This window comes from Cyprinus carpio, chromosome A17, assembly GCF_018340385.1.
Source record: "Cyprinus carpio isolate SPL01 chromosome A17, ASM1834038v1, whole genome shotgun sequence".
Classification (NCBI taxonomy): Eukaryota; Metazoa; Chordata; class Actinopteri; order Cypriniformes; family Cyprinidae; genus Cyprinus; species Cyprinus carpio.
The window spans coordinates 1,865,335-1,882,542 of NC_056588.1; the positions used below are offsets into that span (position 1 = coordinate 1,865,335).

Sequence of the window (17,208 nt, forward strand, 5' to 3'; positions counted from 1 at the left end):
TGTGTGATAAAAAAATGTTTTAAATGAGGAAAAAAAATGCTGGGAATGGTATCACACTTAGGTGTACTACCTTAAACATAATAAACCAGCTTTTTTGTCAGAATTCAAAGCAGAAGTTTTTCTAAAATGAATGTATTTAGCTTAAGAGCATTACATAATAGACAACAGTACTGATATTACCAGCATCAACAAATGTTTTATTCTGGATCATTTGCATTAAAAAAAAGAGTGTTTAAATTAGAAAAAAAAATAAAAAATCTAGAAATGTTGAAAAAATGGTATCAGACTTCGTTACACTAACATAATGAACCAGCTTTTTTGTCATTTGTAATGAAAAAAAAAAAAAAAAAATCAAATGAATGAAATGAGAAGAAGATGCTAGAAAATGCTGAAAATTATATCAGACTTCAGTGTACTACTAGCTTTTTGGACATAATTTTTTTGGACATGAATGTAGCCTGTATGATTAAATCTAAATATAAAAGCCATTCTTTATTATTTTTAGAGCATTACATAACAGACCAAAGTACTGTTGCTACCAACATCAACAAATGTTTTACTACAGAACAGAATCTCAAAATCTCTTAGTTGAATTACAGTTGATTTTTGATTAATGATGAAACCAAATATTCAAGATCTGTGTGAACTATAAGTAAAAAGAACAAGAATTGAACATTATAACCCATATTGTTCAACCACTAAATGTAATATTACAGAGAATATGATAAATATTCAATGAAACGCCACACTTCTTAAAAATCTCTGGTAGCTTTTTGGGACAGAATAGCAGCAGTTTCTAAATTGAATGATTAAAAATGAACAAGTATGGCTTTTATACTTAACCTTAGAGCATTACAGAATAGACAAAAGTACTAATGTCACAAACAACAACAAATGCTTTACTTCAGTCATTTACAAAACCACATCAAAATCTCTTAATATTTAAAGTGCCCCTATTATGCCATTTTTACGGTTCCTGTTTAGTTTTGGGAGTCTCATACAATTGGATTACATGCATGCAAGGTAAAAAAAAAAAAAAAAAAAAAAAAAAGCTTTAATTTTCTCAAAATATGCATTTAATATCACTTAATTTTCCAGCGATTCTCAAATGATTCGTTCGAAGCAGTTCTAAGATTTAGTCTCTCTCTCTCTAAAAAAAGCGTTTTAATTAGCAAAAAAATGCTAGAAAACTGGTATCAGACTTAGCTACACTAACATAATAAACCAACTTTTTTGGACAGAATTTATAGCAGATGTTTCTAAAATGAATGTAATGCTTTTATTTTCAGCTTTAGATCATTAAAAGTACTGACGTTAATCAACAAATGTTTTAACGTGTAAAACCTCCTGTTTCAAAATCTCTTAGTGAATTACAGTTGATTTTTAATTAATGGTGAAATGAAATATTCAAGATCTGCATGAACTAAAAGCTAAATTCCATTAAAACCCATGTTGATCAACAGCTAAATGTAATTTTTTACACTTTACAAAGTTGTAAATAAAAAACAAAGACTATTGGAGTACATTTTATGAGTAAATCCTACTTTTACTTCAATGTGTTACTTGCAGTTTCTTTATAATTCATTGTAAAACTGATAATTGTAAACTGTTTCTAAGGAGAATGTTCTAAATCTTCAACAGAACACCTAATTTCTTAAAATCTCTGATACAAAATAAAATATCTGCAATTAGAAGAAACAAATAAAAAAAAATCGTGAATGCTTTAAAATACAGAAAACATTAGACATTTATCTTTTAGAAAATCCCTAAATTCCTTCATCTGGAGCTGCAGGGAGTTTTTCTCGCAGAAAACTCTTTCATCCAACAGGTGAATGTGTAAGAGATCCTCAGCACTCAATCAATGCTCATGCAGCACGCGCTACAAAATGCGACACACTCTGTAGCAAACTGCATGCTTGTTTTTAAAGGTTTCATATTACGACCCATAGCGAGGAATCACATGAGAGTTTGTTGCATTAGTGCAGTCAGGTTTCTAGTGACAGATTGATGAAGTGATACATTAGTGCACACAAAGTAGCCTGATGTCATTCTCTTGAGGCTCTGCAGAGACTCTGACACTCGCTCCAGATGGAGTCTGTGAAGGCTGGGAACATGCTGATGGACTTGAGAACTCAAAACAGGGCGCGTTCCTCTATCAAACCCCATCTAACCTCAATAAAGATCAATGGGGAGATGATTGAGATGGTCTGCGACGTTTGCTGGGTTGATGCTGGGCTTGTAAACAATGCAACATCCGCGCGAGCGATCAAACAAACCGCATTCACCGCAGAAGCATCATATGCATTCATTCTCTGACTTGAAGACGTCAAACACCCGCATACACACACACACACAGACACAGGCTGATGCTGGTGACTTACCTCATCCCATTTCATAAATCTGCTGCCTCGCTTCAGACTCTCGGACACGCGCACCGGCTTGAGTTGAAGCGCATGAACGCCAGGTTGAGCTCCAGCCATTCAGGCTTCAACATTTACACCCAAAGCAGAAGGGGGAAAATCAAGAGCCTCTCTCTTTCTTCTCCGGGAAGAAGCCAAAGCGGAGCGCGCTGGATGACAGCGGAACAGTTGTGGTGAATGGAAACGCTTTACGCGCTCGGATGGTCATTTAGAAGCGCTTGGCGCGCGGACGCGTTAAACGCATGCTGTCTGATTGGACTGAACGATTTGTGATTGAGAACGAGAGAAGTGATCGAAGACGCGGAGCAAATGAGCAGCAGAGAGGAAGAGCTTTCATAAATGATGGAGAGAGAGAGAGAGAGAGTCCTCCGCACATTGACTCATGTGCGCACTGAGATCCAGCGCCTCCTAGTGCGCATCGCTTCCCTCCCCGGCAGGAGGAACGGGCACAATTAAACATTTCATAACACCTCTGCAAAGAGAATGCAGGCGGAACACTCGCGGGGATTTTTGCCATCTATAGAAATCAGCATCATCATTTCATCTATTACAATAATTACAAATAAATCAAAGTTTAAAAGCTCAAATAAATCAAAGTTTAAAAGCTCAAATATGTTGCAATGGGAAATGAAATAAAATGCTATAAAAAAATGTTTTTCCATATATATATATATATATATATATATATATATATATATATATATATATATATATATATATATCTATATATATATATATATATATATCATTAAGACTTTTTGCATTGTGACAGTTTTTTATGACAATAAACACTTTTCCCTTTTAGTAACCTATTATAATGTGTTAATTAAAATGTTGATTTTTTTTTATTTAAATTACAAATAAATCAAATGACAAATGAATCAGAATCAAAGTTTCAAAGTAAATCAAAGTTTAAATGCACAATGATACAGTATTCTGCAGTCGAAAATAAAAAATAAATATTTTATAAATACATATATAAAGAAAGAAAGAAAAGCCTATTTTTCATTGCCATTAAGATTTATTTTTTTTCCATTGTGAAATATTTTTTCAAGAAAAATAAAGGCATACTCCACCCCAAAATAAAAATTGTCATCATTAATCATTTGATTATTTGTTGTTATATTATAGTTAAATTTTTGTTCTTATTTGGAATGCAATTTAAGATATTTTACAGTGCGTTGTGATTGGCCGAATACCTCAAGCGTATGACGGAAATGTTACGCCTCTTAACATACTGTGATGCCCTGTCCAGCCGGAGCGATGAGAGATAAACATTAGAACCCATTATGAACGTGATATAAACATGATATCTAGTCGTGTCCTCTTTCGGAAGGCCAAACAAAGTAGTTTCACTTTCTCAACGAAACAATGTCACACACCGCGGCCTTGAGTGAGCAGAGGAGGGCGGCTTGCGAACGGTGCGGCAGGCAGATTCTATGAAGGAGTGTGCCTTGGTCTTGCAGCAACCACATGTGACGACCCCGGGCTGGACTCCGCTTCATCCACGGTGAAAGCCCATTCTGCGATCCACAGTGCAAAGTTGATGTATTTCCTCAGCGACCAGCACGGATCAGCTCCAGGCATGACGAAGCGGTTATTGTCCTCTTTTGGAAGACCAAACAAAGTAGTTTCACTTTCACAACGAAACACATAGCGTCTATACAACATGGCGGCGGCGGCAACAACAATACTACAACGAGAATAAAAGGTACGCCTTCTTTCTTTGCGTGAACATTTGGGTGGCGTTATGCAAATCTTCTCACATAGTGATGTAGAGATGTGGGGGCGTGTTTGAACGAGCCGTTTTAGGGGTGTGTGGTTGACTCTTAACTTTTATAAAGAATATCTCTTTGGATTTGAGACTATAGTCTTTGCAACTTCACAAATCTTCTTTATGCACCAAGAGCTTGTAACACTCTAAAGAGAAAGGAAAACTTGAAATCGCATCATTTCACAATGACCCTTTAAATAAATTACACTGACAATATCATTGTCATTATTGAAATTTAGAGCAATAACAGATACATATTTGTTATTGACAACATTCAATTTTTTTTTCCATTTTTGTAATGTGATCATAATACAGCTCAAATCTAGAATATGATTCATGCTAGATGCACAAACAGGCATCAAAACATTAATATACACAGAAGGAAAGCTGAAACTGTAACCGGCACAGAAAGCAGCACACTGAACAAACTGGACAAAATAAACCCTGATATAATCTGCTTCCAGTATTGACCAATTCAGGCAGATGGTGATAATTAAAACACTAATGCACTAATATTGACTGACAAAGACAGCGCCGGCATGTCTCATTTCTGTCTTCTTTTTCTCTCCCACATCTGGGAATCTAAATCCTACAGTTCAGCCCTGAATGCAATCCTGCATCTCATATATTAACTTCCCCTCATCTTTCATCTCTTACAAAGTAATCTATAATCTTATTTATCTAATGCAAAATGATAGAGCATGCCTGATTAGTTTCTAGAAAATGAAATGTAATTTATGTTCAATTCATGAATCTTTTAGTTAGCTGCACCAATATTAATTCAGACCAGTGATGATAATTAGGCCTATAATATGCTAATATTGGCAGATACCAATATAACCAATGTTTATATGAGCCACATTCACATGTTTTGTTTCAGTTCCACTTCTGGGAACACTACAAGAAAAACAGCTATTTTTATTATTATTATTATTATTGTGTTATAGTCAGCTTGAAAGTACATGAAGATTAATTTGGCTGTTATATATTGATCTATAAGTGTCAAAGTGTGATCGGGTGATATTTAACAGAACTGCAGCAAAACATCAAAATGATCTTCGATTAAGGTTATACTGTAATGTGTTATGTAAGAATGTTCCTGAACAGAGCTCACATATATGGGAAATAACGTGCCTTCATAAAATCCACAATTAAATTCATAATGTGTGGGACTGATTAGATAACAAGCCCAAAAATAGATGGTTTCTTCAGGATACTATTGGTTTTTAAAAAGACTTATATAGACACACAGTTGTAATAATATGTCATATCAAAATGATCCATATCCTATGTTTTTGAAAAAAAAAAATGACATTAAAATATGATATATATATATATATATATATATAATATATATATAATATATATATTATATATTATATATATATAATATATAAATAAAACAATTAAAATATAATACAAAGATTTATATATGTATTTTATATTATAAAATATTTTATTATTATTTATTGTATTGAATTTTAGTTTTTTTTATTTACACAAATGTATTAGATTATATTTTATATTAATTATTTGACGATAATATATATACATACACACATACATATATATAAAATGGTTTTTATACACACACAGTAATAGCAATAATAATAATAATAATAATAATAATAATACTAATAATAAAGTTTATATATATATATATATATATATATATATATATATATATATATATATTATATATATCTATATATATATATATATATAATAAACACGTAATATGTATTTTAATATATGTTAGAAGAGAAAAAAATATATACAGAGTAATGTTCATTATATATTTTTTATATATATTTACAAAATGTATCTACATAATTGTTTTATGTATTGTAAAAAATATTAAAGATTAAGGTACCAGTATAATGTGTGCAGTATTCAGGCGTGTGTGTGTTACTGCAGAGGGGCTTTCTTCACATCTGTCGAGTTCAGCTTTAAGCGCCGCCGCTGAATTTCCTGCTTGTGTTGAATCATGTGCTCCTGCAGCAGCAGCAATATGGCGGGACTGACACGCGCTGACATGCTGAAATATCACAGAAGCTCCTGCTGGATCTGCGCTGTGTTCCTGATGCTCGCGGCTCGTGTCGTCGCGCAGACGGACGCCAGTAATGTGCTGACGGTGGCCGACGCGAACTGGACGCTCATCCTGGACGGCGAGTGGATGATCAAATTGTGAGTAGGGTGTGTGTGTATGATCTGATCTGATCCATACGCTGCAGGATTCAGGTGTGAATGGTCAGATTCATAGCGCTGGGATTCGATGATGCTTTGATCTGCCGCGCGGTGCAACAATGTAACAATTTATACTGTAACAGCGTGTCTAAATAATAACATTAACAATGTATGTTGTGCAGTGACGGGTGTGCTGAGTTCTCACCGGAAGTGATTATAAATCTCTCTTTTTTTGTTGCAGTAGTATGTATAAATGCACGCAAATCGTTTCAGATCGCCATGGCATGCAGTAAACGTCTATATGCACAAATATTGTGGATGTTATTGTGTAAATAGTGGCCTACATTAGATATGTTCACATCATCAGGGTTACACCCACATTTACATCCGATATGCAGCGTTTATGCATGCATGTAAATTAACCTCTCTGTTTCATGTGTTTTATCAGTTATGCTCCGTGGTGTCCGGCCTGCCAACATTTACACACAGACTGGGAGAGTCTTGGAAGACAAAGTGAAAGTCTGGGTATATCAGTGGGCAGAGTCGATGTTACACAACAACCAGGTTTGACCATTACTTCGTCCTGTATATGATGCAGTTTTGAAATTAAAATGCAAATCATTTCAAATCTTTAAGGGTATATCTAGCTGTGTGTTTGTGTGTGTGTGTGTGTGTGTGTGTGTGTGTGTGTGTGTGTATATACTGTATTTTTTTATATATATAAAACAATAAATATAAAATATATAAAAATAATTAATCAAATATAATTAAAATGTAATACAAAAATGTTATTATTAAAATGTTTTTTTATTTTTTATTATAATGTTTTGTTTTTTTTTTTTTTTTTATTGTATTTATTTATTGTTTTTAATTTTATGTATAAATGTTATTATTAAAATGTTTTGTTATTATTTATATATAGCATGCTTATATATATATATACACGCACACACACACACAATACATTTTAATATAAGTAATGTATTATTAAGTATCATCATTAATATTTTATACAGCAAAATATGTCACAGTATAGTTATTTTTACTGGTTTGTATATTTTTAAATAATGTTAATACTTAGAATTAAATGCTTATTTGATTTCTTTATTATTATTATTATTATTATTATTATTATTATTATTATTATTTATTTTATTTTTTTTGGAACTTGATGGGTACAATTAGTCTGACATCAGTGCAAAAACATCTTGAGATTATGCAACAGTTACATAAAACAGGATGAGCCACGTTCAAAGCCGTTGAAAAGAATTATATGCGTATGATACGATCATCAGTGTGAAGGCCTTGTTTGCATCCGGTCTGATCAACAGCAGTGCGTCTGGCATTTACATTGAACACTGCTGGATTGTTTGCACACAGAGTCCCTCTAAGTTTAGTCATGTGGCTCAAATGAACTACAGTGGGACTTTAAAGGAGCCAGACTCGAGTTGTGCGTTTAACAGATCGCTAATTTGAATTCTTACTGCAGTTATTATTAGCTATATTTGAAGTGTGGCATCACTGAGTGACATCACAAGCAGATGAAAGCCATTGTATCCAGAGCCATTTAGATGATTTCCTTTGAACACTAATTGCATTTCAAATGCAAGCAAAGAATGCATTTAAGCGGCTAATGATGCAGTGGAAATGGAGTCTGTTGTCTTGTGCTTCCACCTGCAGCGGGGCTTGAATGGCGTCTCTCCCGTACGTTTCTGTGGAGGTCTCAGGCGGCGAGAAAACGCCTCTTACTGTCAGAAAGCTGTCATGCTTTACTCTTATTACAGCACTGCTATAGATCATTCGCTGCCTTCCCATGCCGAAGGGATTTCTTTGGCTGGTATAGGATGTGCTCGCTCTTCTATCTGCATTTCTGCATCAATATATCCATCCTCTCTTCTTTTGTTCTGCAGGTCTGAGTGGGAGGTTTCTGGTTACAACACTGCCGACTATATTTCAGTAAGTCCTCAGATGGATGAATTTATATTCCCTCAGGTGTTATGACAAAACTGGCTTTCAAAATTTTCTTTTAGGTTCAGTTGTTTGGATTAAAAATGCCTCATATTTAAAGTATAATACTAAAAAAAGCATCTCATCCACAGCGCTAAAGATGGCAATTTCCGCAAATATGTTTCATCACGGACTATTGAGGATATTCAGGCGTATGTTGAGCAGAAAAAGTGGGCGATGGTTGAGCCGGTGCCAGGATGGAAGTCGCCATCCTCTCTTCTGTAAATACAACCTTTTCTGTCTGGAAAAAAAAGTGCTGATGTGTTTGCCTCACATAAAATGAGTTGTTTGAATTGAATACATTACATTTATATATAAACTCCTTGCTTAAAACCATTCTTTTACAGAATGTCAGGAATGGCTAATCTCTTTCGTCTCTCCGTGTGGATCAGAGTAAGAAATATTTAGCAATTTGTTCTGTAGTATTGTCTTTAAAAAAGGTATAGTTGACCCAAAAATGAAAATTTGGAGATTTGGAGAAATGTAGCATTGTATCACTTGCTCAGCAATGGATCCTCTGCAGTGAATGGGTGCCGTCAGAATGAGAGTCCAAACAGCTGATAAAAACGTCACAATAATCCACACCACTCCAGTCCATCAGTTAACATCTGGAGAAAACAAAAGCTGAAACAAATCCATCAATAAGATGTTTTTAACTTCAAACCATTGCTAAAATATGAGTCCATAATCCATATTAATGCTTCCTCTATTGAAAAATCATCTGATCTGAATCGGGAGCGAAATCTGCACAGATCAAGCACCGTTTACAAGCCAAAACAGCTCTAAACAGATATGTGAGTATATCTGTTTGATTTGAGATGCACTTTTTCACTGGAGGAAGCGTTATTATGGACTAGTATTTTAGCCTGAAGCAAAAGTTTGAAGTTAAAAGTCTTAATGATGGATTTGTTTCTTTAGCCTTCTCGAGACATTACAACAACAACGTTTCTTTATAGAGCATGTTTAAACACAACTGAGGTTGACCAAGTGCTTAACCGATGGACTGGATGAAGAAACAAACTCATCTACATCTTGGATGGCCTGAGAGTGGGAACATTTTCAGCAAAATTTCGTTTTTGGGTCAACTGTTCTTTAATGTTCATGTCTAAAGCTATACACTTGATTCATAGAGCAATTTGGTAACACTTCATAATTGTGTTCTATTTGTTAGCATTAGTTGACATGCACTAATAACGCAAAATACTGCAAAAGCATTTATTAATCTTCTATTTTCTAATGTGAAGTGTTAATGATACTCTAACGTCCTTTTGGGTCATTTTATGCATTCATTTACCAAATGGAGTTTTATGAAGAAACCTGTCAAGTCTGAATTTGATCCTGTCATTTGTCTTAAATACATCCTTATTCTGTCCATTCAACACAGCAAATCCACACGTACCTGACGAATACTCTCGGTATCCCTTCTTGGGGCTCTTATGTGATTTTTGCCATCATTACGCTCTTTATGGGACTGATGCTCGGCCTGGTGAGTTTAAAAACATAATTTTCACAGTTTAGATGGGTTGATGTATTATTCATGCTTCAAGCCTAAAGTAAAATGCTTTACTCTTTGCATGAAAGTATCTCATGTATAAATATTCCTGTGGACGGAGCATCCGTGCTACAGATCTAAAAAGACCATTTACCAAAGGGAACCAACAAAGTGCACTTGACTTCATCTGATGCAAGAGCTCTATGAAGCAGATCGCACATACTGTACTGATACATGATGACTTGCACTAGAAGGAATTACATAATAAATGTTGAAAAAGAAGTTCCTACATTATACAACGGTGAGTTGTGTAACTGGTCGATTCTGCAGCTCTTTTGAGGATACAGTGGGTGGTTCTCGCATGTAGTGGATCAAACTTTCAAAAGTGAACTTCAGCTGCTGGGTTTGGGATATTTACTCAGTCTAATGGTAAATATATCTCAATTAGATGCTTGTTTTGATCGCTGACTGCATTTGGCCGTCCAGACCAAAGCACAGAGAAAACAAAACAGGTGAGATTAGATTTCTTATTTCTTATTTATTTTTTAATATCATACTTATTATTTACTCTGTACTAATTATGTTTAAATGGTTTAATTTTACTTTATTATATCGCATTATAGCATAATGCTGTTTGAAATGTTTATTATTGCATATTGCACACTATTTTTGGTTATGACTTTACAATAAGTTCACATCAATTAACATTAGTTCATGTATTTATTGACATTTACTAACAATGAGAAACTGTTAACTTTAGGTAATAAAAATACAACTGTTCATTGTTAGTTCATGTCAGCTCAGATCCATTAAATAATGTTAACTTGATTTTAATTGGATATAAATGTTGCAATTAACATTAAGTTTAATAAGTGCTTTGGAAATATTTTTCATTGTTAGTTCGTGTTTACTAATGTTAACAAATGGAATCTAATTGTAAAGTGTTACTATTTGTTCATTTTAAATAGTACACAATGATTTTCTGACTCTGTATTTTTGTCATTTTCAGTATAAATATATACAAATTCTTAAATGAAGATACTTTTAGTTAAGAGGTAAAATGACTTAAGATATGAAGTCTTGTTTTCTGAAAAACATATCAAAATGTAATGAGTTTAAGTTTAAAACAGGAACAAAATATCTCAGTGGGGTAAGAAAAATAAGATTCATTTAAAGGGAAAACAAGTTTATTTTTCAGACACCATTGACAAATATTTTTCTTGTTTTATGCAAAAACTCACTTAATTCAATACTTGGTCATTTTGATTCTTAAGTTTGTATCTCGATTTAAGAATGTTTAGATATTTGTACTGGAAAACAAGAAAAAAATATTAAGTAAGAAAATCATTTTTCACAGATACATCAGTCAAACACATTGCTTTTATTGTTTAAATATTTATATATATATATTTTTTTTTTTTAATTAACAAAAAATGTTGCTTACATTTTAAAACAAGTAAAATCCTTCCAAATATATTGTGCATATTTAATGCCCAGTTTCCGTGTTATTTTGAATTATTTAAATGTTATTTTCATTTGATTTTTTTTTTTTTTTTTTAATCGTTTTTACACATTTTTATTTCAGTTTTAATTTGAGCTATTTTAGTACTATAAGTTAATTAAATAAAAAATAAGAATTGTTTTATTGGCAACTAGCTGAAATAAGTTTACTTTTTTCTATATTTTATTTCAGTTTCATTTTCAGTATATATATATATATATATATCTATATATATATATATATATATATATATATATATATATATATATATATATATATATATATATATATATATATATATATATTAGGGCTGTCATATGATTAATCACGATTAATCACATCCAAAATAAAAGTTTTGTTTACATAATATATGTATGTGTACAGGGTATATATAAATACACACACATAAATTATGTATTTAGAAAATATTTTACATGTATATACATTTATATATTTATATTGTTATATTTTATAGTATATATTTACATTATTATAATTTGAACATAACATATTCTTCTTAAATATATACATGCATGTGTGTGTATTTATATATACATAATAAATATACACAGTATACACACATATATTATGTAAACAAAACTTTTTTTGCATGTGATTAATCGTGATTAATCATTTGACAGCCCTAATATATATATATATATTATATATATATATATATATATATATATATATATATATATATATATATATATATAAAATAACAGTTTACTTAAGTAGTTTAATAACTCTGCCAAGGTCAACTTTACTTGGTCGATAAACTTTTATTGAACCTTCCCTAATAAAATGAATCATTTGATCTTTGTGTCTGTGCAGTTGTGATAGTGAAAGAGGAAGTCTCAGAGGAAGAGGTGGAGGACATCCTGACGGAGGAGAAACACGCATCTGACCTGGACAATGAGAGCGAGCGAGTGTCTGGTGACGAGTCGACCGAAGAGGAAGGAGCGATAAGTGACGGAGCCGCCGCTGGCAGTGATCAGCCTCCGTCAGAGGGGGCAGCAGAGAGTTCAGTGAGGAAACGCAAACCACAGGCGCAGAACACTACTGAGGGAACATAAAGTCCCTGCAGTTGCCACCAAAAACAAGAGGAAACTGCCATATCTGTAGGATATACAAAGCAACGCCAACTATCAGCTGATTCATGTATCATACATGCAGAACGTGGTTTGCCCATTCAGTGCTTTCCTCGCGGTTTACCTGCTTCTCGCTGCGGTTTAATCCAGTTTAGTTTTTAAGAGTAGTTGCTTAAATTGATTGCTGAAAGATACCAAACATTGACAGTTTTATATTTTCTATAAATGCCAAAAATATGAATGTGCATAAATAGACTCATTTTAAAGTTGCAAAAACAACATGTTTACAATGTATTAGGATGAATATTTAAAAAAAAAAAAAAAAGGCTTATATTTCACCTCAAAAAAAAATACAAAAGAGAAAAATGCAACCTGTTGGAGGAATTATTAATAGTTTTTTTTTTTTTTTTTTTTTTACATTTTGACTGTTGATTAAGCACATACAGTGTCACATGATCCTTCAGAAATCATTGTAAAAAAGGATCTTGTGACACTAAAGACTGGAGAAATGATGCTGAAAATTCAGCTTGGCATCACAGGAATAAATTTCATTTTAACAGATATTCATATAGAAAACAGCTATTTGAAATTGTAATAATTTTCACAATATTACTGCTTTTACTATATTTTTAATCAAATAAATGTTGGCTTGGTGAGAATAAGAGTCTTCTTTCAAAAATATTTAAAAAAATCATAATTATTTCAAACTACACAGTGGTGTGATTAATGCATTTAAATATTTAAATATTTATGTATCATGGTAGTATTTGTTGATTTTATAAATTGTGTAATTAATTGTTATTTTTGACTTGAATGTTTTATACTGTAATGCAGAGTAATGAAAATAACTTAAAATTACAGAACTCAGAAAAAGGTACTGATGCGTTACAGTAATTAGAATTTGGGGGAAATGTGCTTAATTGTCATGAAAATGTTGCAATGCAAAACGTATCAAAACTATTTTTTATTTTTATTTTGGTGTGAAATATAAAAGCCATGCTCTTAACAGGTTTAATGAGATACATGCATTACACTGTTGTTTTACCACAATTCCTTAAATTGCTGTAATGATAAACGCTTCCATGTTAGTTCAAGTTTCACATTCTTGTGCCACAATTCAATCCTGACCATTTTCAGAAGGAAATTTTCTTAAAGTATAGTAAATATGAAGAGTATTTTTTGCACTATAGCATTTATACACACAATGAATGCATATAGTGTTGAATTGCACGAACTGTCCATACTCATAGTTCCATAAACATGGCGTATTATCAGACAGATGCTTTGCATACCAGGTCTCAGGATAAGTATTTTTCAATGATATGAAGATGTTGTTTTGTACGGTGTAGATTTGTAATGTATTCCCTGTAATTGCAAAATGAATTCATAATTTGCACAATAAAACTTTGACAATGTCTTTGGTATTAAAATTGGTGCAGTCTTTGACAATTGCCTTTCATTTTTATACTCTGGACAGACTGTTTAAATCTGTGTAGCAAATAAATGTTGGTGATTTCCCAGCACAGAAACACACCAGCACATCTGTTCAATGTTTCTGTGTCCTTTATCATATGCTGAACATTTATTGTCATTGTATTGTGTGAGAGATTGTTATATTGTGTAAGCTGTTCATAACTGTTTGTGTTCATTAAACAGTTTGACTTGATACGAAGCATTTTGGATTTTAGTTTGTCATGTCAGCATTTAAAAGCACTACAGGCAAAATTATTTTTTTCATGCACTGGGCAGTTTTGAGATTTTAGGCTGTTTGGCTTTTCATAACATGTTTCAGAATAGTGGAAAGAAAACATCCAAAATACACTTTTAAGTGTTCATTTTATTCATTATCTATCTGCATCTTTAATTATAATACATATTTTTTAAAGGGCTGTTTTCTCAAAATTCTTTTTCCCCCCTGCACTTCAGCAGCACTTGCACCAAAACCTATAGTTTTACTCCTTGATGTATTTGATATACCGATTGAATAATATATAAATCCTCTATTTACATCTTTGTATCCCCCAAGCAGTTGCAATAAATAAATACCGCCCTCTTGTATCATGAGATGCAATCGAAGCTTCAATACTCTTCCCACCGGTGTCAGACCCAGTTGAGGTCCTTCCCACTACGGGACTCTTTTTGGAGATTTATGTATAAATTCAGATAATAGGTTACTCTTAATAAATTACTCAGAGACTTGTTTAAAAGAAGTTTAATGCATCACCATAGAAAATGGTTTAGCTTTATTAAAAACAATAACTCATAAGCAAATAACATAAAAAGTAAACAGCTAAGAGTTTTTACCCCGAATTGCGGCACAAAAGTGTTCCAGACCTAGCATTTTATAGCCAAGCATAAAACCCATCTTCTCTTTTCGTTTCTCCATATTCAGACAATGCAGACACACACACCCAGTACTCTTTGTGTGAGCGGGGCATAGGTTGCTATGGCTACGCAGACCAGCAAGTGCAAAATTTGACAGTTAGCAACCTCACAGTAGCATAAGTTCAAATGACAATTGCGGCATCTTTTTTTAGAGAAGCAAACTAATCTATATCTACATTAACCAATTACAACATCTTTAAGGTGTAGTCTAGGGGGAAAAAAACAGTTTTTAAACTTTGTTGGAATGTCTCTTTAAGATAAGATAAAACAACACAACATTTAAGAAAGAATATCCATTCTGCAACAATATTTATTGCAAAATGGACCTCAATCATCGTTCAGTGAGCAAAAATTATAGATACGTGGCAGTTTTTAACTGTTGAGCAAAACTCTAACAGGGTGTACATTAATACTGCCTCAAACTTTTCAGATGTTAAAGCAGAAGTCTGTAATCTCAAAGTTTTCATATCATTTGATGAGCGAATTTCTAGTTTACCTGGTTCATTATCACAGTTTCCAATTGAGAATTGATCAGGGAAAGGAAATTCCGTATTTTTTGGATTATTTTCAACAACATCCTATATGTATTCTTAAAGTTTTTATAGAAGGTCTTGTGTGTGTGTATATATAATTTGCCTAACTCTATTATTGATTGCACTTCATCTGTTTGCGTCAGTAGATTTCAAAAATCCATATCTTTAAAGGCCAAAGGAGTTTTTTTCTTCACTTCAGCAGCACTTGCACACAACAAAACTTAGCCTACAGTTTTATATCCATATTCTGAAGGGTTTTATAGAGGGGTTTGTTCATGTAGCATTTGCCTGTAGTTTTTTTGTTTGTTTGTTTATTGCATTTCATCTATTTGCATCTATAGATTTCAGTTAAAACATCTTTAAAGGCTGTTTTCTCAAAATGAGTTTTCATCTAGTTAGTCTCTATTATTAAACATCATAAGTACACCATCCATGATTCCGCTGCCAAGTACCATATTTTTATTTGGACGAGCATTCACAAGTAGCCATGTATTTTGAATAATTAAACATTATTTTTTCAAGTGACATTCAAATCATTTCATTATTTTCACTGTGTTCTTTAAAAAAACTCAAATTGACTTACATGTTAGATGGTCAGGATGGTCCCTACTGAAGTTTTGAGACTGTGTTCATGTTCATCAGCCAATAAGCATTAATTTTCCTTCAGAAATTTGGCAATTTTTTTTTCTAAATCTTTTTTGAAACTGAATTAACTGCAGAAACTTGGGCTGATATGCAGTTAGTGTTTTTTAGTTTTTCTCAAGCCTGGTCCTTAGGTTTTCTCAAGCCTGGTCCTGAAGCTCCAAGCATGCACATGGTGCACGTCTCCCTAATCAAACACACCTGATTTAACTCATCAGGATTATTAGAAAATCCAAGAACTAATAAACTCCATGTATAAGCTAGTTAAAACTAAAACTACAACCATAAAAACTCTGTTACTTGAAATAAAATAAAATATTTTTAAAAAGTATTATTAAACTTATTTGTTAGTTGGCAACATTTCATATTTTATTTAGTTTAACTTGGTGAACTAAAACAACCACTATATATATAATATATATAGACACACAAACCATGTATAATATATATAAAACTGTATATATGACAAAAACACAACAAAATTACTCAAACTTAAAGTGAAAAATTCAAAATATTAAAGCCTCCAGAAAAATCAGCTTGAACTGAACTGAATACAGACCCCTGTGAATTACCATCATCACACTGAGTATCTTTCTGTAACTCTAGATCATCAGAAAGCACATCCTCCATTTCCTCATTATTCACAACATCATAGCACAGTTCTTCCTGACTTGCATAGTTTACACCTTCCTTATACTCCAACTGTTTAACACCACGAGTAGTAGTACTGGGGAAGTTGTGGCCTAGTGGTTAGAGAGTTTGACTCCTAACCCTAAGGTTGTGGGTTTGAGTCTCGTGCTGGTAATACCACGACTGAGGTGCCCTTGAGCAAGGCACTGAACCCCCAACTGCTCCCCGGGTGCCACAGCATAAATGGCTGTCCAGTGTTCACGGTGTGTGTGTGTTCACTGCTGTGTGTGTGCACTTTGGATGGGTTAAATGCAGAGCACAAATTCTGAGTATGGGTCACCATACTTGGCTGTATGTCACGTTACTCACTCACTTACTAGGAGTTACTTCATCAGTTTTAACATCAGACACTAGAAGGTTTGCACTAACACAAGGTTCCATATTAACTGCAACATCTCCATCAGCACAAACATTACTAGAAACTGAGAGCACAGACTTGATATTTTCATCCTCCTCAGCAGATAACAGAGCGTCAGCATTAACAGC

At 32.9% G+C, this 17,208-nt stretch overlaps 2 protein-coding genes across 2 annotated transcripts in view; one reads left to right on the plus strand and one right to left on the minus strand.

Moving 5' to 3' along the window:
• The window catches only part of LOC109055844 (1-phosphatidylinositol 4,5-bisphosphate phosphodiesterase beta-1), a 69,934-nt gene extending 67,039 nt beyond the window's left edge, over window positions 1–2,895 (minus strand). Inside the window, 1 exon segment of the mRNA XM_042773369.1 lies at window positions 2,382–2,895. Coding sequence (XP_042629303.1) covers window positions 2,382–2,480 — 99 coding nt within the window. The 5' untranslated portion in view covers window positions 2,481–2,895.
• A 3,233-nt stretch (window positions 2,896–6,128) lies between these two features.
• On the plus strand, window positions 6,129–12,811 carry tmx4 (thioredoxin-related transmembrane protein 4). The gene is made up of 8 exons (XM_042773481.1): window positions 6,129–6,381; window positions 6,830–6,945; window positions 8,292–8,337; window positions 8,481–8,609; window positions 8,736–8,781; window positions 9,773–9,874; window positions 10,329–10,392; window positions 12,216–12,811. The coding sequence occupies exons 1-8, from the start codon at window positions 6,182–6,184 to the stop codon at window positions 12,455–12,457; spliced, it is 945 nt and encodes a 314-aa protein (XP_042629415.1). The 5' UTR covers window positions 6,129–6,181; the 3' UTR covers window positions 12,458–12,811.
• The last annotated feature ends 4,397 nt before the right edge of the window (window positions 12,812–17,208 follow it).